General features: G+C 32.3%; 3 protein-coding genes across 4 annotated transcripts in view; 1 reads left to right on the top strand and 2 right to left on the bottom strand.

Moving 5' to 3' along the window:
- The window catches only part of rols (rolling pebbles), a 163,936-nt gene extending 158,609 nt beyond the window's left edge, over positions 1 to 5,327 (bottom strand). The window contains exon 1 of the mRNA XM_065364262.1: positions 5,154 to 5,327. The gene's annotated coding sequence lies outside the window, so the exon portion shown is untranslated. The remainder of the gene's footprint in view (positions 1 to 5,153) is intronic.
- A 3,581-nt stretch (positions 5,328 to 8,908) lies between these two features.
- Positions 8,909 to 9,900, top strand: LOC135842356 (protein FMC1 homolog). Of its 2 annotated transcripts, none has more exons than XM_065359777.1 (2): positions 8,909 to 9,058; positions 9,294 to 9,900. In XM_065359777.1, the coding sequence occupies exon 2, from the start codon at positions 9,298 to 9,300 to the stop codon at positions 9,604 to 9,606; it is 309 nt and encodes a 102-aa protein (XP_065215849.1). In that variant the 5' UTR covers positions 8,909 to 9,058; positions 9,294 to 9,297; the 3' UTR covers positions 9,607 to 9,900. The 2 variants fall into 2 exon arrangements, with proteins under 2 accessions (XP_065215849.1, XP_065215850.1); XM_065359778.1 differs by lacking the exon at positions 8,909 to 9,058 and adding an exon at positions 9,075 to 9,221.
- A 242-nt stretch (positions 9,901 to 10,142) lies between these two features.
- Positions 10,143 to 23,350, bottom strand: part of LOC135842355 (uncharacterized) — a 380,985-nt gene continuing 367,777 nt past the window's right edge. The window contains exons 11-15 of the mRNA XM_065359776.1: positions 16,390 to 16,602; positions 15,787 to 15,972; positions 15,314 to 15,409; positions 15,046 to 15,238; positions 10,143 to 14,943 (exon numbers count right to left, since the gene is read on the bottom strand). Coding sequence (XP_065215848.1) covers positions 14,742 to 14,943; positions 15,046 to 15,238; positions 15,314 to 15,409; positions 15,787 to 15,972; positions 16,390 to 16,602 — 890 coding nt within the window. The 3' untranslated portion in view covers positions 10,143 to 14,741. The remainder of the gene's footprint in view (positions 14,944 to 15,045; positions 15,239 to 15,313; positions 15,410 to 15,786; positions 15,973 to 16,389; positions 16,603 to 23,350) is intronic.

The raw sequence follows: 23,350 nt of genomic DNA, 5'->3' as shown, positions 1-23,350 counted from the left end.
TAGAAGAATTTTCAATTCGAGCGCGTGTTTAGTCTGTAAACTATTGAGTTTGCTAAGTTTATTGGTGATTTTGAGAGTGAGAATGTATCATAATAGGTGCATTCGTATTGCACATTTTGCATTCGCTGTCGTCGCTGTTGGATCATAAATTATGGGCTCGAATGCGGTTATGACGCTTTTAGTTTGTATGTTAACATGTACCTGTGTTGTACCTGAACCTATTTATATCGATGAGCGAAAAAATCCGTAATATTGTAGGTATACCTACATGGAAAATGTAGAACTAACTGTATAAATATCCTTGAGTCTAGTTTGAAACTCCCTAAATTAACATTGTAAGATGTATTGACACGTATGTACTTGGATTTACATGCGAATTATTCGCAGTGTATGGGATTCAAGCTTTTAATTTATGATCTTCTATGATAATTATATAGGGTGTCCGAGTTCGATAAGCGGATGGTAATTGGTATCGGTTACGTTCATTTTTTTTCAGTAGAGCATGAAAATCCAGAGGTTGCTTGGCATTTAATATGTTTTTCAGATTTAAAGTTGTTCTGAAGAGTTTCAACGAGCGATGTTCTATACAGGGTGTCCAGGGAGTGATGGTACAAACTTGAGATCTGTTTAAATTTTAGAGTAAGGAAAAAAAATGATCGTAACAAAATTTTTTAATTTTTTAAAAGTCATTTCCGCATTTATTTTTTCATTGTGATTTTTTGAAATTAAAAATCATTTAGCTCCTTTAATTTGCAAGTTAGGCAAAACGTTATAATAGATAGGTAATTTTGTTCATTTTTCAAAGCACTACCTCCCCATAAGGTCAAAATTAGATTTTGGCTCTTGAATTTTGAAAACGTATTCTGCCACTTCAATTTTCAAGATAGGCAACTTGTTTATCTTGCGTTTTTTTTACTCGTACCTGGTTGTACTCTTACTACCACCCTCCGGACACCCTGTATAATTTTTGCCAAATCTGTAAACAATTTCAATAAAATCCCAACATTTTTTTTTTTTCATTAGCAGTGATTTAAAAACGTTCTTAGGACTTTTTTATGCAATTTTTGCTCAATTTTGTCAAATATTACAGAAGGTTTATCGAGGTTTTTGCTAATTATTGGGGATTCTCATGATTTTGTTTGCGAGTCATCTTAAACAATATTTTATGCAATTATTTTCTGTAAAAATTTAAAAATTTCAATTTTTTGTTTTTTTTTCTTATTTTTTTGAAAATTTGGGTAGGTAGGATGTTTTGGTACGATTTGATTTCAAGTTAAGGAGCGAAAATTTTTAGTGATTTTTTTTTCTCTTAAAAATCAACAATTTTAGGGAAGAGCCATTTTATGTGGGTCTTTTGAAAATCAAAGGGTCAAAAAAATGAGAAAATATCAAAATTGACACGTAGAGCAGAAATTTAGTATATACCTGTTCTATTTTCAACTCGACTAATCGATTGTAAAATGTTTCGAATCGTTTTGATTTTTGAAAATTGATTTGCACAATTTTTTCAAAATTAGTATGTTTTAATTTGGAACCATATTTATTTGTACAGCGATTTACCTACCTAATGATTAAAAATGTCAAAAGTTCACTGTTCATCATTTTTTTTAAATTTTTTTTTGGGTGTGAAATACTGAAAATCAGCTTATATGCCCTATTTTTAATATTCAGAGTCGATTGAAGGTGGTTTTAAGTTATTTTGGAGGCTCTAGCATTTTTTTTTTAAATTCCAGTTTTTCAAAAAACGACATTCAAATTTGTCCAAATTAACTTTTAGTCAACATTCTCCAATATAGTCTGAATCCTCTTGGCATTTAAACATGCATTTGTGTCAAAATTTCTAAAAATTACTGAAATACCAATTTTTCAAATTTTTTTGGCCATACTTATTTTAACCATCTTTTTTTTCGCCAGTTCGTCCTTTGCCTCCACAGTCCACACTCTCATATTACAACACTACATATTTAGATTTTTTGACCAGACAAATGAATTCTTAATATAGGACGATTCACTCATTGGAAACGAAAAAAATTCCAACTCCCAAAATTAGAACCACCCTGCTTCCTTTTTCTAATTCCATTTTCACAAACACTCGGCGAAATTTTGTGGAATAATCGATGAAGTTCTCAGTCATGGACGTTTGAAAAAATTCACATTTTTCACTCCCTCCCCCTCCTCCACCCCAACATATAACAGTTACTGAAAGCATGTTAAAAGCCTGGTTTAACAAATACATCACTCTCGTTTTAAAATTTATTATTTAAAACCGAAAAAATCGCACAAAAGCAGAGACGTGCGGAAAAGGGGATGTGGGGGGGGGAGGTGTCTCCTCAGATAGAAAAATTTAGACGAAAAAGAGGGAATTTTTGGAAAAAATTGGATAATGAGTTGGAAAAAGTTGAGAAATTTGGGAAAATTGGAAAGAAATTGTGTAAGCTGGTGAAATCAAAGAAAATTACCAAAAACTGTGGGTTTTTACTTCTTGAATTACGAATCATTTTCCTTTTACATGCTTTCTTCGACCAAAGAGTTACAGAGTAGAAAAATGGACTTTTCACGTCAAAAATAAGCCGAAAAAAACACGAAAAAAAAATAAAAAAATAGTGAAATTTTTATGTTGGATTTCAATGCCAACCTTGCAATAGAGCAATAATTCAAATTTTTTGTCAAGTTTAAAAATAAAAGCATCGTTTTTGAACATTTGAAATATTATTCAACATTTTTGTTTCCAACTCCTCCTCTCGAAATTTGTACAAAACACATCTGACTAATTAGCATGAAAAAAACTAGAGAAGCTGGGGGAAGGGGTGGGGTCTGAGGGAAAAAGTTGAGAAAATAAGGCGAATAAATTTGGGAAAATTTCAGTCTTACCTCCTCTCACGCCACTGCATAAAAGACGACACACACAGTCTAGCTCCAATAGGGCACGTCTGTCTGGTAATCGAAAAATAAAAAATGAAAATACCTGCAGTTGAACTTTGAACGAGAAACTTCGGTACCTATTCTAGATTCAAGGAAGGAAACTGTATTATTTAACTTGTACTCGTAGTTATAATAAGTTTCCTTCATCTTGCTCGTATCAACTTTGCTCAATTAAACTTCGCCAATTAGGTAGGTATCCAAATTTCTACTTTTTTCTCACACCTTGCATCATAAAAAATGCATTGTGAACTAGTTAACTTTTATTCCGAACTTGTCGTGTTTGAAGCCACCAAGAAATTGAAAACTGCAACTCAAAAGGGTTGATTTTTTAAAGAACTCATTTGAAAAATTATCTAGTTTTTGTGGTGAATGATTTTCAAAAATAGACGAGTTATTTTTATTTCAAAAAAAAATCCAATACCTATTCATAAACGGTGCTGAAATTCTTATAAGTAGGGCATATTTATCATTTTTTCCCAAGTTCAAAATCAACTAGATAATTCACCCTCGCACTTAAGGCATCTTTATCGAACATTAATTCACAACCAACACCAATGTACGTAGATATGCATAAGAAATAGTTTCGTGTATTTAATTATTCAAGATGTCTGGCGGTTAATGGAGTTTACTTTTGTTTAGAAATGCTTAAGTTGTAGTCTATGTAGCTTGAAAATAGCGATAATTATCATATATATATATGGTTTCGGTGCTATATAATATCGTAAATTTCAGAATGTATTAATTTCTAAGTAACACGAAGAGCTTTACAGTTCGTTTATTAGCTTTATAAAGCATATCTCGTAATACTTAAGTGTCGTTTCATCATAATTATACGGCGTCGTGTAACGCTCCAATATCTATGCATAAAAATATTCCTGCTTTAAAAAAATTCAAGCATACCGCAAAGACAAAAGATTCATCTTTTAATTATGATCAAAAGTTGGCAGCCCACACTCCGGAAACGGATGTCTATAAGACGTAATACCTCCAGCAAAGTAAAAAGAATTTAAGGGTAAGCAAACACAAACACAACACACAGGAATTGTAACAAAACGTCAAGTTCTATTCTATCTCATCGTCGTCCACACTCCAGAGGGAGGACGAGGGTAACACTATAGACACACAGTACTGACAAATTCTAACATTAAATCATTTAAACACTATGGTCAGGGTAGGTGAGCAGGGGGGAGTGAGCATTTTGGTACATTGTTTTGGTACTTCGTTAATATTAATGTGCATCGTAGAGTTATTTTTATTCATACTGTAATACGAAAAAAGTGCACCTTAAGATGAATAAATGAAAGAATTAGTACGCGGAGGAATGCACGCGTGGTTTTTTTCTTTCACTTTTTAAATAGATAGGTAAGCACGGTGCCTATTTGGATTCGTGTTAGGATGTTTATTCCATACCATTGAGTATTTTTTACATCGAGTTACATAGCCCTATAATGGTGTAATGAAATGGTCTATCCTATAATTAGAATTATTTAGAAAAGTGTTAGATTCTTCGTTAAATAGTTGGGTATTTAATAATACGAATAAAGAATTTATATTCTTTATTTTTAAAAAAAAGGAAATATTTAAATATCCATTGTATTGTCCATTTGAATTGGAATTTATTGTCTACGTTCAATTATCATTCAAAAAATTACCTGAATATGTAACCAAGTAATTTAATAAAAAAATTCAACCTAACAAATTCTCATTTTTTAAATAAAAAAACAGAAAAATTTTCCATTTTGTGTTTTTTGTTGAAAGAATTTATTTTTAAACACCCAGTTTCTTTTATTTACCCAACTTTTGGTTGGAAAAATTTGTCGGTAAGTTTATTCGAAGATACAGTAAAATATTCTCGACTAGTTTTCGTGATTAAGGAACAAAAAAAGTTACACAACAAAGATTTCGGCGGAATTCCTACAAATTTAAAAAGCAAATTACATCCAGCTTTCAATTCGAATACTTCAACTGAACTTTCGAAATTTAAAGCAACAACTTTTAAGCAGTAAAAAAACAGGGCATTCAATTTGTTCGAAAAAAAAAACGTCGAAATATTCAAATTAAATTTTTTCAAGAGAATTTGTTATCGAGTAATTTATTTTGTGGCAAATTCTGCAAAATGTTTATTTTTTTATTCAATTTTGGTAAAACTGAAAAATAAAAATATTTTGCATTTTAACGAAAAAAAAAAAAAAAAAAAAAAGGTTAATTTTACCAACAATAAACAAACTCACCAATTAAGCAGGGTCTTATACTCGTATTCTTTGTTCCTGTAGCTACGTCTTTATCTCATTGATTGCACCAGTTCGCGAAAGTACGAAGTAAATCTCCGAAGAAAATCTAATACAAGTATTTAGTGACGATGACGAAAATTTGGAGAACCTTTCTGGATACAAACAATGGTCGAACTGAAAGACTGATGCAAGATGTCGCATGTTTTTAATGAACTTACTATCTCGTGTATTAGAAAAGACCAAGTTTAAAATTAAACGTCTGGTATTATAGTTAAAAATAACCACCTGAAAATCCTCTTCCCTTTTCGATTGTTAATGAAAATGCGACATTAAATGTCACTGGCATTCCACTTCCAGTCAGTTGGGTAGCCACTTGCCAGAAAAATAGGTTCGAGAAAGCTACGTATGAATGATGCTTACTCGACGAGATATTTGACGACGACGAGAGGGAAGAATACGTTGATTTTTGATATCAACTTCCGCACGTTGAGTAATTTTAAAAGGAAATGGATATTTTAGAAACAGGATAACTTAGGTTATGGTTTGAAAGTATCCGAGATACTGATAGAGAATGAGTGAATGTGGGTTTTTGGATTTATTAATAGTTGATTTTCGATGGTTAGTTATGTATGGAGAGGGTTTAGGAAGGTAATTTATGCTTGATTTTTTGGTGTGTTCGGCTCACTGTACGTACAGATGATTTGAGAGTTCAGTGATTGTTATTGAATCCCAAAGCCTTAATCAATTTTATACCTACTGATTTAAAAAATTAAACAAGACAAGAATTTATTTTTCTACTTTCTATTTTTATTGTCAAAAAAATGTCCTTTTCTTTAAAATTGCCAGAAAGTCTTGTTTTTGTCAAAATTACCAAAAACATATTTTTTTTTCAGCCAGAATTTCCAAAAATTCTCACTTTTTGTGGCCTAAAAATTTGCCATTTTGTGTCAAATTTTTCAAAAAAAACAGCTTTTTTCAAAATCAAAATTACCAAAAAATTTTACTTTTTTGTCCAACTTAAAATTGCAAAAAATACTTATTTTTTTGATCAAAATTTTCTACAAGTTCTGTTTTTTTGCAAAAAGACAGAAAAATTTGTTCTTGGTCAAAATTTCCAGACAGCCTTTTGTAAAAATTGCAAGAAGAAATCATTCTTTACCAAAACTACCAAAAAATCGAACCATATTTTTCAAAATTGCGAAAAATCTTACTTTTTTGTACAAACTGTAAAAATGACCAATTTTCAATAAAAATTGTCAAAAAAAAATTAAAATTGTATTTTTTTTTTTTTACCAAAATCCCTAAGGTTCTTTTCAGTCCAAAATGTCAAAATTTCTGGGAAATTTGTGCTTCTTTGTAAGTAGCTAAAAATTTATATTTGTCAAAATTTCCAGACAGCCTTTTGTAAAAATTGCAAGAAGAAATCATTTTTTACCTAAACTACCAAAAAATCTTACCATATTTTCCAAAATTGCGAAAAATCTTACTTTTTTGTACAAACTGTAAAAATGACCAATTTTCGGCAAAAATTGTCAAAAAAAAATCAAAATTGTTTTGTGTTTTTTTTTACCAAAATTGCTGAGCTTCTTTTCAGTCCAAAATGTCAAAATTTCTGGGAAATTTGTGCTTCTTTGTTAAATTTATATTTGTAAAAAAATTGCCTACCAAAATCAGGTTTAATTAAAATGTCAATATCACTTTTTTTTCGTCCAAATTGCAAAAAACCCTCCTATTGGTAAGTATAACTTGTAAAAAAGATCAGTTTTTGTCAAAATTGCCAGAAAGTGATATTTTTTTGCCAAAATTTCAGTAAAATCAGTTTCTTTGGTTCTATTTTTGCAAAAAATCTGCTTGTTTCATCAAAATTGTAGGAATATGCTTTGTAAATTTTGAGTGCCTCTTTCACCACTCACATAGGCAACCCATCTCACTTTCATGTATATATATTTGCCAATCGAGGAGTTGAAAACAGCCTGCAAGGTAACGGATTGAAAAAATGAATTAAATTTATGAGTTTTTTACGAGTAGAAAATCCCTAATTTTAAAATACGTTAATTAAGAATACAAATTCGTCTACTTTTACAGAAAATTAACCGACGTATTTCGTTTTTCTGAATTCGACCTCTCCTCCTCCTCCTCCTCCAAAGTCGTTCGTTTGCTACTTCTTAATTCTTAAAGACTAAGACATCCGTGATAAATCTAAAGTTCATTCTTAAATTTCTGGCAAATTTTTAAAAATTGAAAAAATCTTTAAAATGAAGTATTTTTATTTTTTATAAAATTTTCAAATTGCTCTGAAAGACCAGAAAATAATTAACGTCTCGTCTATTTGCAGAAAGTTCCAATAAGTTTCATTCTTTTTCAAATTGTTCAGAAATCATAAGTCCTTTTTTTTTTTGACAAGAACTACGAAAATGTATCGTGTTTTGACCCCTAAATTGCGTAACCAAAGGTTCTGCTTTTTGCTAGAATTGTCAAAGTCTAGCTTTTTACAAGAAATTGGCGAAAACTCGACGTGTTCTTGTAAAAATTTTGACAAAATTTCACTTTTTCTTGGTACAAAAATTCCAAATACAAAATGTATAGTCTTCCTTTTTTTGAAAAAACAATTGTCCAAGATTCTAGCCTTTTTTCCAGAAATTGCCAAAGGGGTTTTCCTCATCTATGTAGGTAGGTAGTTGAAATTATAAAAATCTTGCATTTTGCTAAAAATTCTCAAAAATTTTCGCTTTTTCAAAAACGACAAAAATTTCTTCTTTTTAGAAAAACTGCTAATTTTTTTGGAGAAAATGCCAAAAAGCCTCTCATTTTTTCAAGAACTGTCCAAGTCTAGCTTTTTTTGACAGAAATTGCAAGCAAAATATGTAAGTATCTATTATTTTTGAACCCATAATAATTAGAGTTGTACAAAAACGTATTTTTAAAAAAACAACAACAAATAAAACTTTTTTTTTTGTTTTAAAATAGTTTTATTCTCTCTGTCTTAAACACAAATCCATTTGCTTTGGATTCACCAGTCATTAATTTTTAAGATGTGACGTCATACTCACAAAATAGCTGTAAGGCTCAAGAAAATTGAAATCAAAACACAAAATTTGTCTCGAAAAATACGGTTTATTCAATTCCACTTCTTTTTCAACGAGAAACTGAAAAACCCGCTTATTTTTCAAAATAAATTGGAGTTGAAAAAAAACACGTTTAAAACAAAAAAAAAACAGTTTTAAAAGGATTTTTTTGTTTATTAATTTGTTTTAAACTTGTACAGTGCAACTGTACAACTCTTAAATTAATTACCTAATTATCTAACATCTAACAAGATGAAGTCCTACTTTTTGTTTTTTTGAAGTTATTGTCACAGTCTTACATTCTGTTTTTTTTAGCCAAGGTTTTTTTTGCTTGAAAATCGCCCAAATCTCTTGGTTTTTGTTTTTTTCCTAGTTCCTAGAAATGGCTTAAAAACTAAAAAGTAAGTATCACTTTTTGCCAAGATTGTCAAAGTCTTGCTTTTTTGCCAAAAATCGTTTGTTTTTCTTTTTTTTGCCTGAAATTGCAAAAATTTAGTTTATTGCAAAAAATTGCCAAAATGTTGCAAAATTAGTCCAAGTTTTTAAAATTATAATCAGGCGGATTTTTTTGTCATTTATCTCTTATTACCTATCTTTGCATTAAAATAATTTAAAAAAAAAATGTTTTTTTTGAAAAAAAAATGAGTTTATGCAATAGTTGATTTATTGTACCGTAGATGGCGCTCTAAAAATCTGCGAAAGACTTGGCCAAAATTGAATTATACCGGAGCTTTATAATTTTGATAACAGTGATAAGAAATTTGAACTTTTCAAAAAATTGTACAGAATTGTGGAAGTTGGATGTTTGAAGCGATTTTATAGAACTATAGTTTCTAAAGGGTGAGTTATTCTTGATTTTAAATACTTCGTACTCCTGTAATCAACTTTACCATTACGTAGATTGCTTCCCTCTGTTGGATACTTGCCCTCAAATCTCAATGTTATTGTCGGTGAGGTTGTAAAATTCCTCTCGTAATATTCCATTTCATCATTCAGCTCTTAGGTACTTGATATTTGCAAAATTCGGTTTCTAAATAATTCTAACTCTACGTAAAAATTGATTTTCTTGTTACAGCAAAATGGCACAAAACTCTAGATTGATTCGAAACCTGTTATACGAAGTGAAAGACGCTACACTCGATAAGAGTATCAAGAATTCAGTAATTGGACCTTATATCATGGAATTATGCAAGAAATTTCAAGTTACCGATGCTCAACTGTGTAGAAAACAAGATGAAATGGTGTATTTAGCAGATACGTATCGATGTTATTTGGAGAGCTCTCGACGTTATAAAGAACTATGTGAAAAATATCAAGGTAGAGGTGAACGTAGTATTAAACAAACTGCTGATATGGTTGGGTTCAAATTACCTCATGATCCCAAGTAATGAAGTAAAGTAAACTCATGTTGTACATAAGTTTAATCCAAAGAAAGTTTCGGATGTGTCTTGACTCTTGAGAAAAGATGTAGGTAGTCGAAAAGGAACTTTCGTTCTTAATTCTTTTGATATAAAAATCGTTAATTTGAGATTGGAAGTATAAAAATCTATTACATTTGGGATATTTTTTAAAATCCACTTTTGTTCAACTTTTTTTTAGAACAATAATGTTAGTAGAAGTGATGTTTTTTTTGTTATAATAATTGCATTCATTTACTATGAATAAATGTTTAATTTTTTCTATTTCGTAGTTTTTGTACGTGAGTGTTTCATTCTCAATTACTCTCATCTCGTTGAAAATTGCTTCCAGCCAATTCAGAACTTGATTGAACTGTTTATTTATTATAATTATTTTTCCAAATGAATATTGCAATTTGCCTTTTTTTAGATTTTTTTTTTTTTTTTTGGATCAAATATTGCATTGCGTGAGATATGAAGAAAAATCAGAAGTATAGCCTGATCATAAAAATTAAATGACATTCAAATTTCATTCAAGCACACAATGATGAAATGTTTATTGCAATGAAGAATAATAAAACAATGTATAAAAAAAAGAAGAATATTTACAAAATGATTTTTTTCTTCGCCATTACCTATTTTTAAGAATCAATCTTATACTAAACATTCTAAATCACAACCGTTTACAATTTCATACAGCATCTTATCTTGTACGTATTTTTCATCGCATGAAATCATATTATTTTGTGCAAATAGATATAGTTTTACACTACACTGATAAATTGGTCACTATAACACTGCATTAGGCAGTTGGGCTTTAATGCAAAGTTGTGGGTATTTAAAAAGAAAGAAAATAAGAAATGAGATCAGTTTATACAAATAAAATCGAGTTTAGCTGTTCGATCAATTTCAAATTCAAATTTCAAAATGAAAAATAAAATAAATAATTGAAATGCTGTATGGTATAAAATGGCGTATATTTTTTTCTTTTTTTTTTCGTGTTAAATAACATTGTTGTTTAAAAATGAAAATTTTAAAGATGAAATGACGAAAAACTTACATTAATTTTATAATTATTGGTACAAATGGTTTTTTTTTAAAGAAAAAGAATGTTATTTTTCTATATCTATCGCGAAGATGAATTAGGTCGATAGTGTCAACTAAATATAAGTACATACATGATCATAAAAAAGGAAGCGTACTTATAATAAATTCTTAAAATTGATTTTTCTCCTTAGTAGGTAAAATACTATGTACAGTAAAAAAAAAGGTGTACCACTTAGTACATTACATGCAAATATAAAATGAAATGGATACTGTTAAATGATTGAAAAGGAATCAGGATTCATTCCAATGATACATAGGAAATACATTTTTAGAGATCACAATCATTTCTGAATTCTGACCATGATAAATATTTTTGATACTTTTTTAATCAAATCAATAGGTACTTGGCGAGCATTTTTTTGATTTAGCGTCCCAGATTCTGAAAACTTTGGCTCAAAAATTGCAAGTTCACTAATCAAATTTAATTATTTCAACCTAAAAAACTTTTAAAATTGAGTTCAAAGTGGAAACATCTAAATAAATTCTGATTTCGTTGACTTTTTGACCTTGAAACTAAAAACTTCAATTGAGGTTCATTGGGGGAAAGACTAGGTTTCAGGATTTATCCGATCACATTTTGATTAGGTACATAGCTTTTGATGAGACCTGTTTAGACATGTTTGATTAGATCTGATCAGATCAGGTCGGATTAGATTCTGACATTCCATTGTATCTACTTAATCCAGACAGGAAAAAAAATCCGGTCTCATCAATGATAAGACTCGCTTAGACTTCTTGGTGACAGATTCACCAACACTCACCAAGACTCGCCAAAAGTCACCAAGTTCAAAATTGATCACAAATGGTCACTGCTTGGTGAATCTGTCACCAAGAAGTCACCAGACAGTCAAATATGAATCAAGAAGTCACCAGATGGGTAAATATGAAATACATATCTTTGTTTTGGTGATTTTCTGGTGACAGAATCACCAAAAGTCACCAACAACAAAATCTCTCACAAATGATCACTGTTTGGTGAATCAGTCACCAAGAAGTCACCAGAGAGGCAAATATGAAATTTCTACGTTTTGGTGACTTTTTGATGACAGATTTACCAAAAGTCATCAAGTTCAAAATTGAGCACAAAAATGGTCACAGCTTGGTGAATCTTTCACCAAGAAGTCGCCAGATAGTAAAATATGAATTTTCTATGTTTTGGTGACTTTTTGGTGACTGATTTATCAGAAGTTACCAAGTTTCACCAAAAGTCACCAAGTTCAAAATCGATCACAAATGGGCACTGTTTGGTGAGTATGTCACCAAGAAGTCACCAGAAAGGCAAATATGAAATTTCTACGTTTTGGTGACTTTTTGGTGACAGATTCACCAAAAGTCACCAAAGATTAATCAAAAGTCACCAAGTTCAAAATCGATTACAAAAATGGTCACTGCTTGGTGAATCTGTCACCAAGAAGTCGCCTGATAGTCAAAAATGAGGTTTCTATGTTTTGCTGACTTCTTGGTGACAGATTCGCCAAAAGTCACCAAGTTCAAAATCGATCAGAATTGGTCACTGCTTGGTGAATCTGTCACCAAGAAGTCGCCAGATAGTAAAGTATGAATTTTCTATGTTTTGGTGACTTTTTGGTTACTGATTCCCCAGAAGTCACCAAGTATCACCAAAAGTCACCGTTTTGATGACTAATTCATCAGAAGCCACCATGATTCACCAATAGTCGTCTACTTCAAAATCAATCAGAAATAGTCATAGTCACAGCTCAATGAATCTATCACCAACAACTTACCAAATAGTCATGATCAGATCCCTGTTTAGAATTTGAATCTGATCAGACCTGCCAGGAAAAAGAATCAGGTCTCATCAGAACAGAAAAATACCTAGCCCTTTCTGAGCTAATCTGATGAGATCATTATCAGACTTATTCAGTAATATTGGATCAAATAGATACTTATACTACATCAGATCAGATCAGATCAAATCAGGGCCTTCTCTCAGTTCCCTGGATAAAAATGTAACCAGATCCAATGACTAATGAGATCAGGTCACATTGACGTTTGGATCTGATCAGACTTGTCAGAGAAACAGGTTAGGTCTCATCAAATCGGGTAAATAATCTCAGGCATGTGAGCAGATTTGATTATATTTTTTCATGACTTGTTTAGTCATGTTTGATCAGATTTACTAGAGCAGATCAGACCAGACCAGATCAGATCAGGTCAGATAAGATGTAAAAGTTCTCAGGATTTAAGTTGGTTATGACAAGATCCAATGAGATTAGGTCAAATCAAAGTTCAGATCTGATCATACAAATACTAGCCAGACAAACCGGTCAAGTTTCATCAGATAAGAAAAACGACTTCAGGACTTTATATGAGCAGATCTGATCAGACCTTGACCTTATCAGACTTGCAAAGTGATGTTTGATCAGATTAGGTAGGTATCAGATCTGCACAATCTCCCAAAAAATTAAACTTGGTCAGATTCAACGAAATCAGATCAGATCAACGTTTGGATTCAATCAGACTGGGAGTAGGAGGTTTATCAGGTCTCATCAGATCAGAAAAATATGGCCAAGTCAAAATTTAATTTTCTGTTTTTTGTTTTTTTTTTTTTACTTCAACTCGACAATGTGCAACCATTTCTTAGCAGCTCTGATTGGATCTGATCAAACCTGTTTAGACGAATTTAATCAGTTCTGAGTATGCAACAAATGAAATGATGATGATGAAAATTGAGAATGATCAAATCTGGGCATTGCCTGACTCTAATTTGAAGTGATCAGATTTAATGAAATCAGGTCAGATCAATGCTATAAGATATATGATAAAACTTTCCAGGGAAATATCAGGTCTCCTCAGATCGAGAAAATCCTTTCCGGAGTAGAGCTGATTCGATCTAATCAGGCAAATTTGATCAGTTCTGATTATTTCAGATCAGATTTGGATACTTATTCGCACCTCTGACTCTGAATAATGAAATCTGATCAGATCAACATTTCAATCTGATCAAACTTGTCAGGGGAAAAGATCAAGTCTCTTCAGATCAGGATCATAAAATTTTTAAGCAGATCTGATTAGATGTGATCTGACAGCTATTCAGACAAATACTATAAATCAGTAGGCAACTATGTATTTCAGTCATTTCTGAATATTCTGTCACTTCTGTATGAAGAATTAGCCACAGAGAATAATTTTGATCTCCCAAGGGTCCATTTGGAAATTTGAATAAAGTAACAAAATAATTCTCACCAATTTTTCAACTTTTTGGCACATTTAAATCCCTCTTCCCAGCCAATCTCCGGTATCACATGAGCCATTTAGCTTCATCACAACTTTTTCAGCTCCCCTCAAGTCTCTCTGACTTCAACCATTTTCAAATTATTTATTTTTTTTTGGACAGATTTCCAAGTGGAAAAATTTTTATTCGTTTTCAAAAATTTCAGAAACTACAGAGACCCTCTATTAAAAGAGTTGTACGAGATCAAAAAAGTTATTGATGTGACAGAGTGGGCAAAAATGACAGAAAGTCTTGATTTAAAAAATGTCTGGCGAATATAACTTCTCCTGCTACAAATACTTTGCATCTTAAATGTTATATTTGAAGTTATAATTTTAATTTTTCGTAGCAAAAAATCTTAAATCAGACAAATTTTTACCAAGTACCTATTTTCTAAAATTTCTGAACCATCAAAAAGACAGCGAAAGTCAATAAGACCTGAATTTGATTTTTTCCTATGTTTTTTTTTCAATTTTGTCTCTCCCACAATCTTTCTGCGCCAAAAATACTTACATCATAGTGTAGTAAGTAGGTACCTATCAAAACAATCATTTTGGGCTTTTAACATAAAAACATTCATACTTATTGTAAAATTGTTTTTTTTTTTGTTGAAAAATACGTAGGTACAAGAGTGGTCAAATTAGCTCAAAATTTAGTCGTAAAAGTACACAAAAGAGCCTGCAGTGGCTACCTACCTATAAAAGTACCAACCTTTAATTAACAGTATCCACATAATTACAACAATAGCGTTGAAGACGAATTAATTATACAAAATGTACGAGACTTACGAAAATGTCACACTACTTTCATTATTTTCACATTCGTATACAGTTCTGTACAACGTTCTGTATACAGTTTGAAATTTTGGAACTAATCTACTACTACACTCAGGTAAATTTTCTTTGCATTCCGAACTGTATTTTCTCTTGGCTAATCTTCTTACCCCGACTGTGTACGGTTTTCTAATTGCTTTGTAATTACATTTTCTGTAATAAAAGAGAAAAAAGTAGAACATACTCGTATTAGTTGATTTTGAAACAATGCTGGTTTGCTAAATATATAAAGAATATAAATTTTTGTCAAATTACTTGGTAGCGCAACGTGGACTATTCATATCTTCGGTACAAAGACATACATTATTTGCACTACAAGTAGCACCATTTTCACATGGTGGATCACATAGTAAAGTTTCGCACATGGTTCCGGTCACATTTGGAGGACATTTACATATACCGTAACCGACACATACTCCATCATTCAAGCAACCCGAACCGCAAGTATCTAAAATGTAAATGTTATTATTGAATAATGAAAGTAATATTGTCTCGAATCAGCGTTGGGAAATAATTAGTTTACCGTTTTCGCAGTAACTTCCGGTTGTACCAGGTCTGCACAAGCATTCGTTTGGTTTAATACAATACCCTCCGTTCTTGCATGATGGCTTACAAACCGCTGTAATATTCGTAAAATTGATTAGATATGAATTGTGTGTAGGTATCAAGGTATCGAGAGTGTGGCTTTGTAGGTACACGAGTAGGTATTATTTATGTTCACTTACGAGGGGTGTATCCCTTCCAGCATGACAAGTTTGATGAAATTTTGACTTTTTTTTTCAAGAGGAAGGTGCAAAACTGGATTTTTTAAAAATTCGCCCAAAAATCGAAAATTAATTTTAGCTTTTGAAATTTTTGCTGGTAGTGTATTTTGGAGTTCTCTTTCAAAGTCTCAGTCCCATCCCCTCCCCTCACCCCCCCCCCCACGACTTATCATTTTGACACACCTCTGACTCCTCTTGTTAGGTGGGTAAAATAGGTATTCATTTTAATTACCAATTGAGCAGTCTACTCCATTCCATCCTGGCGTGCAAGTACATTTATTTTTATTACAAATTCCACCATTTAGACACGGTCTACAAGTAGTTGTATTATTGCATTTGAATTTTGTGCTATCGTCACAGTCGCATGTGGTCGCTGGTGGACATATTTCTCCTGGTTCACATTTCAATTCGCATATTTCTATTTAAAAAAAAAAAAAAAAAAAATCATTAAAATATAGCCAATTTTTATACATGTCTTTGAAAAATCTCTAAAAAGAACTGGGTGTAATATGTGTGTAAACTGTAAAGTAGCAAAATTGATATTATGGATTCGTGGGAGTCGACTGATAACCAAGTACCTACACCACGTAACCTAAATTGCTGACGTTGGCGAAAATTCCACGTTTTCACCGAGAAAGGAGAAATTTCACGTTTTTTTTTTCTTCTTCGAGTAATCAATTTTATCGTGTGCGAAAGTTATTGCAAAATAAACTTAGTATCGTTATTTTTTTCGTTCGAGGGTGAATTTGACAAAGTGGGTAGGTAGATAGGGTAGGTGGTAGGTACCTAACACATTTGCTTGCGAATTTAAAATGATGAGATTGAGAATACATACGAGAGCTGCAATCACTTCCGGTGTAGCCTGGAGGACACCTACATTTTCCATCTATGCAGGTGCCTCCGTTTTGACATTCTGTCGAACATGTATTTTGTATTGGGATTTCGCACAGGTTACCGGTGAATTGAGATGGGCATTTGCATCGGTATTGTTCTTGGTCGCAGATACCTCCGTTTAGGCATTTACACGATTTCGTGTCTGATAAGTCCTCTGAAACAGCAAAGTAATGAAAAATTTTAATTGAGAGGATAGGTACATTGAAAATAGGTACCTACGTAAGTATTTGAATATTTTATTTTGTTACTCAAAGCTCTGTTATATCAACACACGTCACCTGTCATTTTTATTTTTTTATTTATTTTTTTTGGTATTTTATAGTTATTATATTTTGAGAGCACTGGTGGAGAGGGGGGAGTTCCAAGAGGTCGTATCAAAAAAATAAATTGATATTTGAACTCAGCATCTTTGAATTAGTAATGATTGATACTACCTCTTTACTTTTAATTTTTTTTTTGAATTTTTATCAAAATTAGCTTGGGAGGCCTTGGGTGTAGAGATGTGCAGTGTAAAAAGTACTTTCCTTCCAATGAAAAGTTGAAAAGAAAAGTTTCTACTTTTCATTTCACTTTTCAGTTTTCACTAAAAAAAAGCGAGTGACCAATCAGTTTACTCATCACAGATCACTGACCTCATTGATGAAGTTAAATATCAAGTTTCACTCTCTCCACTCCTCCACCTTCGCAATTCAGCACCCATTTTTGATATTTTTCACAACATTTTTTTCAAAACTGAAAAACCTAAAAATGTTAGAGGCTCTAGAAAGGCTCAAAACTACCACTATTCGATTAAGTAGGTGAAAAAAAGGATTTTGTTTTGTTGTGTGTTTTAGATAGGAAAAAAATACAGCTCTTTACAGAGAGCTTTAAAATGAGACTCACACGATTTACTTTTCACACTTTTCACAACTTTTCACACTTTTCAATGAACTTTTCACTTTTCATTTCACCAAAATTACTTTTCTGAAAAGTGCACATCTCTACTTGGGTGTCTTCGTTCTCGAACGAATTGATTCGTATAATAAGTGATTCGTTTGCGAACGAACTGGTTCATTTACTTAGTTTTTGGTGTATCATTCATGAACGCATTGATGAATTGAATGATTGTAGGTGAATCGTTCGCGAACGAATTGATTCGAACAAATGATTCGTTCGCGAACGAATCGATTCGTAAAAGGGATTAGTTCACGAACGAATTGATTCGTAAAAGGGATTAGTTCACGAACGAATTGATTCGTACAAGTGATTAGTTCGCGAACGAATTAATTCGTACAAGTGATTAGTTCGTGGACGAATCGATTCATTCACTCAATTTTTGGCGAATCATTCACGAAGGAATTGAATCATTTTTGGTGAATCGTTCGCGAACGAATCGATTCATTTACTCAATTTTTGGCGAATCTTGAAAAATGTTTGGTGATAAGTTCGCGAACGAATTGATTCGTACAAGTGATTCCTTTGCGAACGAATTGATTCGTAGACGTGATTTATTGCAAACGAATTGATCCGTACTAGTGATTTTTGTTCCCGAACGAATCGATACATTTACTAAAATTTTTGGCGAATCATTCACGAACGAATTGAATAATTTTCAGTGAATCGTTCGCGAACGAATTCATTTGAACAAGTGATTTGTTCGCGAACGGATTGATTCATAAACTTTATTTTTGGCGAATCATTCACGAACAAATTGAATCATTTTTGGGTGAATCTTTCGTGAACGAATTGATTTGTACAAGTGATTCGTTTGCGAACGAATTGATTCATTTACTCAATTTTTGGCGAATCTTGAAAAATGTTTGGTGATAAGTTCGCGAACGAATTGATTTGTACAAGTGACTCTCGTTCCCGAACGAATCGATTCATTTACTAAATTTTTGGCGAATCATTCACGAACGAATAGAATAATTATTAGTGAATCGTTCGCGAACGAATTGATTCGTACAAGTGACTCTCGTTCCCGAACGAATCGATTCATTTACTAAATTTTTGGCGAATCATTCACGAACGAATAGAATAATTATTAGTGAATCGTTCGCGAACGAATTGATTCGTACAAGTGACTCTCGTTCCCAAACGAATCGATTAATTTACTAAATTTTTGGCGAATCATTCACGAACGAATAGAATAATTTTTTGCGAATCATTCACGAACGAATTGATTTGTCCGAGTGATTGTTCACGAACGAATCAATTCATTCACTTGATTTCTGGTGAATCATTCACGAACGAATTGATTAATCATATTTTGAATCATCCGCGAACGAATTGAATAATTTTCAGTGAATCGTTCGCGAACGAATAGATTCGTACAGGTAATTGGTTCGCGAACGAATTGATTCGTACTAGTGATTCTTGTTTCCAAACGAATCGATTCATTTACTAAATTCTTGGCGAATCATTCACAAACAAATTGAATAATTTTTAGTGAATCGTTCGCGAACGAATTGATTTGTCCAAGTGATTCGTTCATGAACGAATCAATTCATTTAATTGATTTCTGGTGAATCATTCACGAACGAATTGATTAATCTTATGTTGAATCATCCGCGAACGAATTGAATAATTTTCAGTGAATTGTTCGCGAACGAATTGATTCGTACTAGTGATTCTTGTTCCCAAACGAATCGATTCATTTACTGAATTTTTGGCGAATCATTCAGGAAGAAATTGATTTGTCCAAGTGATTCGTTCATGAACGAATCAATTAATTCTCTTTATTTTTGGCGAATCATTCACGAACGAATTGAATAATTTTTGATGAATCGTTCGCGAACAAATTGATTTGTACAAGTGATTCGTTCGCGAACGAGTCGATTCATTCACTCAATTTTTGGCAAATTATTCACGAACAAATTAAATCATTTTTGGTAAATCGTTTGTGAACGAATTGATTTGTACAAGTGATTCTTTCGCGAACAAATTGATTCATTTACTCAATTTTTGGCGAATCTTGAAAAATGTTTGGTGATAAGTTCGCGAACGAATTGATTCGTACAAGTGATTCTCGTTCCCGAACGAATCGATTCATTTACTAAATTTTTGGCGAATCATTCACGAACGAATTGATTTGTCCAAGTGATTGTTCACAAACGAATCAATTCATTCACTTGATTTTTGGTGAATGATTCACTTGATTTCTGGTGAATAATTCACGAACGAATTGAATAATCCTATGTTGAATCATCCGCGAACGAGTTGAATAATTTTCAGTGAATCGTTCGGGAAGTAATTGATTCGTACAGGTGATTGGTTCCCGAACGAATTGATTCGTACAAGGGATTAGTTCGCTAAAGAGTTGATTTGTACAAGTGATTTGTTCGCGAACGAATCGGTTCATTTACTAAATTTTTGGCGAATCATTCACGAAAGAATTGATTTGTCCAAGTCATTCGTTCATGGACGAATCAATTCATTCACTTGATTTTTGGTGAATCATTCATTTGATTTCTGGTGAATCATTCACGAACGAATTGAATAATTTTCAGTGAATCATTCGCGAACAAATCGATTCATTCACTTGATTTTTTGTTAATCATTCGAATAAAATAATTTTTGTTGAATCATTCGCGAGCGAATTGATTCATTTATAAAATTGAAGAATTGATATCGAATCGTTGGCGAAGATTCTCTAAAAATAAATTTATTCGTTCGCAAATGGTATGTATTTTTAAAACTTTTGAATTTTGAGAAATTGTAGGACATTTGAATGGATTTTTCTCCAGCTGTTGTGTGTAAATTTTGTCAAATACTAAATAAAATTAAATTCAAAGTCTTTTTAAAAAATAAATATCTGTTTTCAATCTACTGCCTATAGTTGTCCCAAAATGTACCTATTTTGAAAGCCAGACACAATTCCACAACGTTAGCATAAAAAGCATCAGTGACAAAAAAAAAAAAAACATCACAAAATGACCACAAACAAATCTTTCACCATCAATAGTAGAATTTTCTCCAATTTCAAAATTAATTCAAACTACTCTTAAATGTATCCTTATCCAGGTAAACGTGTACAGAAACGCATTACAATCCAGATCAGTAGTAAAAATTAGGTCATTATACTTTTCGCCACAAGCAATAAGAAAAGAATCCAAATTTCTGGCACCGTGCAATGCTCCATTATAAATTTTTAACCCTGGCACCGCGTTAACAACACGTCAAGCAACAGAAAGAGAGAGTAGCACCCCAATACACTAAACGGGTAAAACTTATTTCTTATTAAACACATCCTCATATTTGATTTATGAAACGATATTTGCCAAGAAAGTAAAGTAAAAAAAACAAGCCCCGAATTCTCGGGCGAATTCCAATCTAATAAAACCGATGACGATGTAAAGTTATTTTCAAATGCATAAATTACAATTCGCTGATGCGAAAAAGTGAAAAATTCTATTCGATTGCGAACATCGCGATTATCGCCCATTAATTATAAACTTTTATTTATCACGGCAGCGAATTGACTTTTTTTTTTCAAAATAAAAAAAAATACCAAAGGGGAAACGACGAGAAGAAGAAAAGAAACGTGATAAATAACAACAACGTGGGTACATTTATTCGAACTCTAATTTTACAAATGTTACCCTAGAAAAGAAGAAAAAAAAAGACAGGCTTTACTCGGTGCTTAATGTATAAAAATGACTTCTCTTTTTCCGGAAAATTTGGCACAGTTATGCCGATTCTATCTTAACTCTACACGTCGCTTTACCCTGCCCATAAAATCCAACTTCTTGCTAAATAAAAAATTTACAAAAAAATCGATTTTCACTTTACGTAGACGTCTTTCGCGAATGTTATCTGATTTTAAAATATCGTAAAGTGATAATCTTTTCATGGAAAAAAGCTCAACGTGAAGGCAAAAATATATAACTTATACGTGCGTGGGGCGGGGTAAGACACGCGCGAGTATGGAACGCGACGCGATTTATTTGACTAATGTCAAAGTCACTAGCAAATTCTCAAAATGAACGATAATTTTTTTCTTTCGCTAACGTTACAGTTTATAAATTGTATTTTAAAGAATCTTTTTTTTTTTTTTTTTGCTCCTACTCCGGCGTGTAATTTGAATAAGCGTCCGTCATTTCGCGTATATCTATGTCGTAAAAATTATGATATACACAAGTCTCCTCGCGCCAACATACAATAAAAAAATCTAGCCATTTTATAGTAAAAAAAGAGAGAAATAAGAAGGAGAAAAAACCCCTCGTAGAAATTATTCTAGTTTGCATTTCGCGATATTTCACAGTGGATACAAAAGTGGAAAAAGTTTTTTAACCGAGTACCTACCTACTAACCACGGTATATACTTACGTCAAGTTTATTACTAAAATGATATTACTTCGTCACGAGAGAAATGAAGCTCAAATGTGTTTTAAAAACTTTTATAAAGCGTCGTTTCGACGCGCAAACTTTCAGTTTTTCTTAACTTCATCGCTTTAAACAATTATCATAATAGTTTCTCCACCAGGTATATTATACCATTCGTTCATTGTGATATCTGTTGGCGTTTTGTTTTTCGGGCTGTCTGGCGAAAAACTTGCGAATTCCATTCGCGTTTATTTTCGCATGATTGATATGTGTTTTAAAAGAGAATTAATAATTTTGCGGAATTTATAATTTTCAAGATGGATACTAATTGTGATGTGCTTCTGTTTTCATTCAGGTTTCTTATATACAAATTGATGAAGAAATAGGTCGAATTGATTAATTTTTTGAAAGAACTATTCGCGAATGAATAAATTCATTTTTGGCGAATCATTTGCCAACGAATTGATTAATTCTATAATTTATGAATCAATTCGTTCGCAAATGATTCACCTGAAATCATTCAATTCGACTGGTTTCAACCCGTGTTTGTTACTATCACAGGTTTTAAACAGTGTCTGTCACTACCACTGGTTTTGAGCTGTGTGTATCTCACTACCACTGATTTTATACAGGGTCTGTCACTACCACTGGTTTTGAGCAGTGTTTGTCACTACCACTGGTTTTGAGCAGTGTCTGTCACTACCATTGATTTTGAGCAGTGTCTCTCACTACCACTGGTTTTGAGCAGTGTCTGTCACTACCACTGATTTAAAACAGTGTCTGTCACTACCACTGCTTTTAAACAGTGTTTGTCACTACCACAGATTTGAAACAGTGTTTGTCACTACCACTGGTTTTGAGCAGTGTCTCTCACTACCACTGGTTTTGAGCAGTGTCTGTCACTACCACTGATTTTAAACAGTGTCTGTCACTACCACTGCTTTTAAACAGTGTCTGTCACTACCACAGATTTGAAACAGTGTTTGTCACTACCACTGGTTTTGAGCAGTGTCTGTCACTACCATTGATTTTGAGCAGTGTCTCTCACTACCACTGGTTTTGAGCAGTGTCTGTCACTACCACTGATTTAAAACAGTGTCTGTCACTACCACTGCTTTTAAACAGTGTTTGTCACTACCACAGATTTGAAACAGTGTTTGTCACTACCACTGGTTTTGAGCAGTGTCTCTCACTACCACTGGTTTTGAGCAGTGTCTGTCACTACCACTGATTTTAAACAGTGTCTGTCACTACCACTGCTTTTAAACAGTGTCTGTCACTACCACAGATTTGAAACAGTGTTTGTCACTACCACTGGTTTTAAACAGTGTCTGTCACTACCACTGATTTTAAACAGTGGCTGTCACTACCGCTGATTTCACACATTGTTTGTCACATGATTCACTAAAAGATTGTTCAATTCGTTTGTGAATGAATCACCTAAAATTACATAAATGAATCGATTCGTTCCCGAACAATTCACCAAGAATTATTCACTTTGTTTGAGAATGATTCATCAAGAATCGAGTAAATGAATCAATTCGTTCGCGAACAATCCACTAAAAATTATTCAATTCATTCGCGAATGAATCACTAAA

The sequence above is a fragment of the Planococcus citri genome, chromosome 4 (genome assembly GCF_950023065.1).
Source record: "Planococcus citri chromosome 4, ihPlaCitr1.1, whole genome shotgun sequence".
Lineage (NCBI taxonomy): Eukaryota > Metazoa > Arthropoda > Insecta > Hemiptera > Pseudococcidae > Planococcus > Planococcus citri.
The sequence above is the reverse complement of the archived record's forward strand: the minus strand, read 5'-3'. Positions and strand labels throughout refer to the sequence as shown.

Coding starts and splice junctions, on each gene's coding strand:
- LOC135842356 (XM_065359777.1), top strand. CDS start 9,298: ATGGCACAAAACTCTAGATTGATTCGAAACCTGTTATACGAAGTGAAA.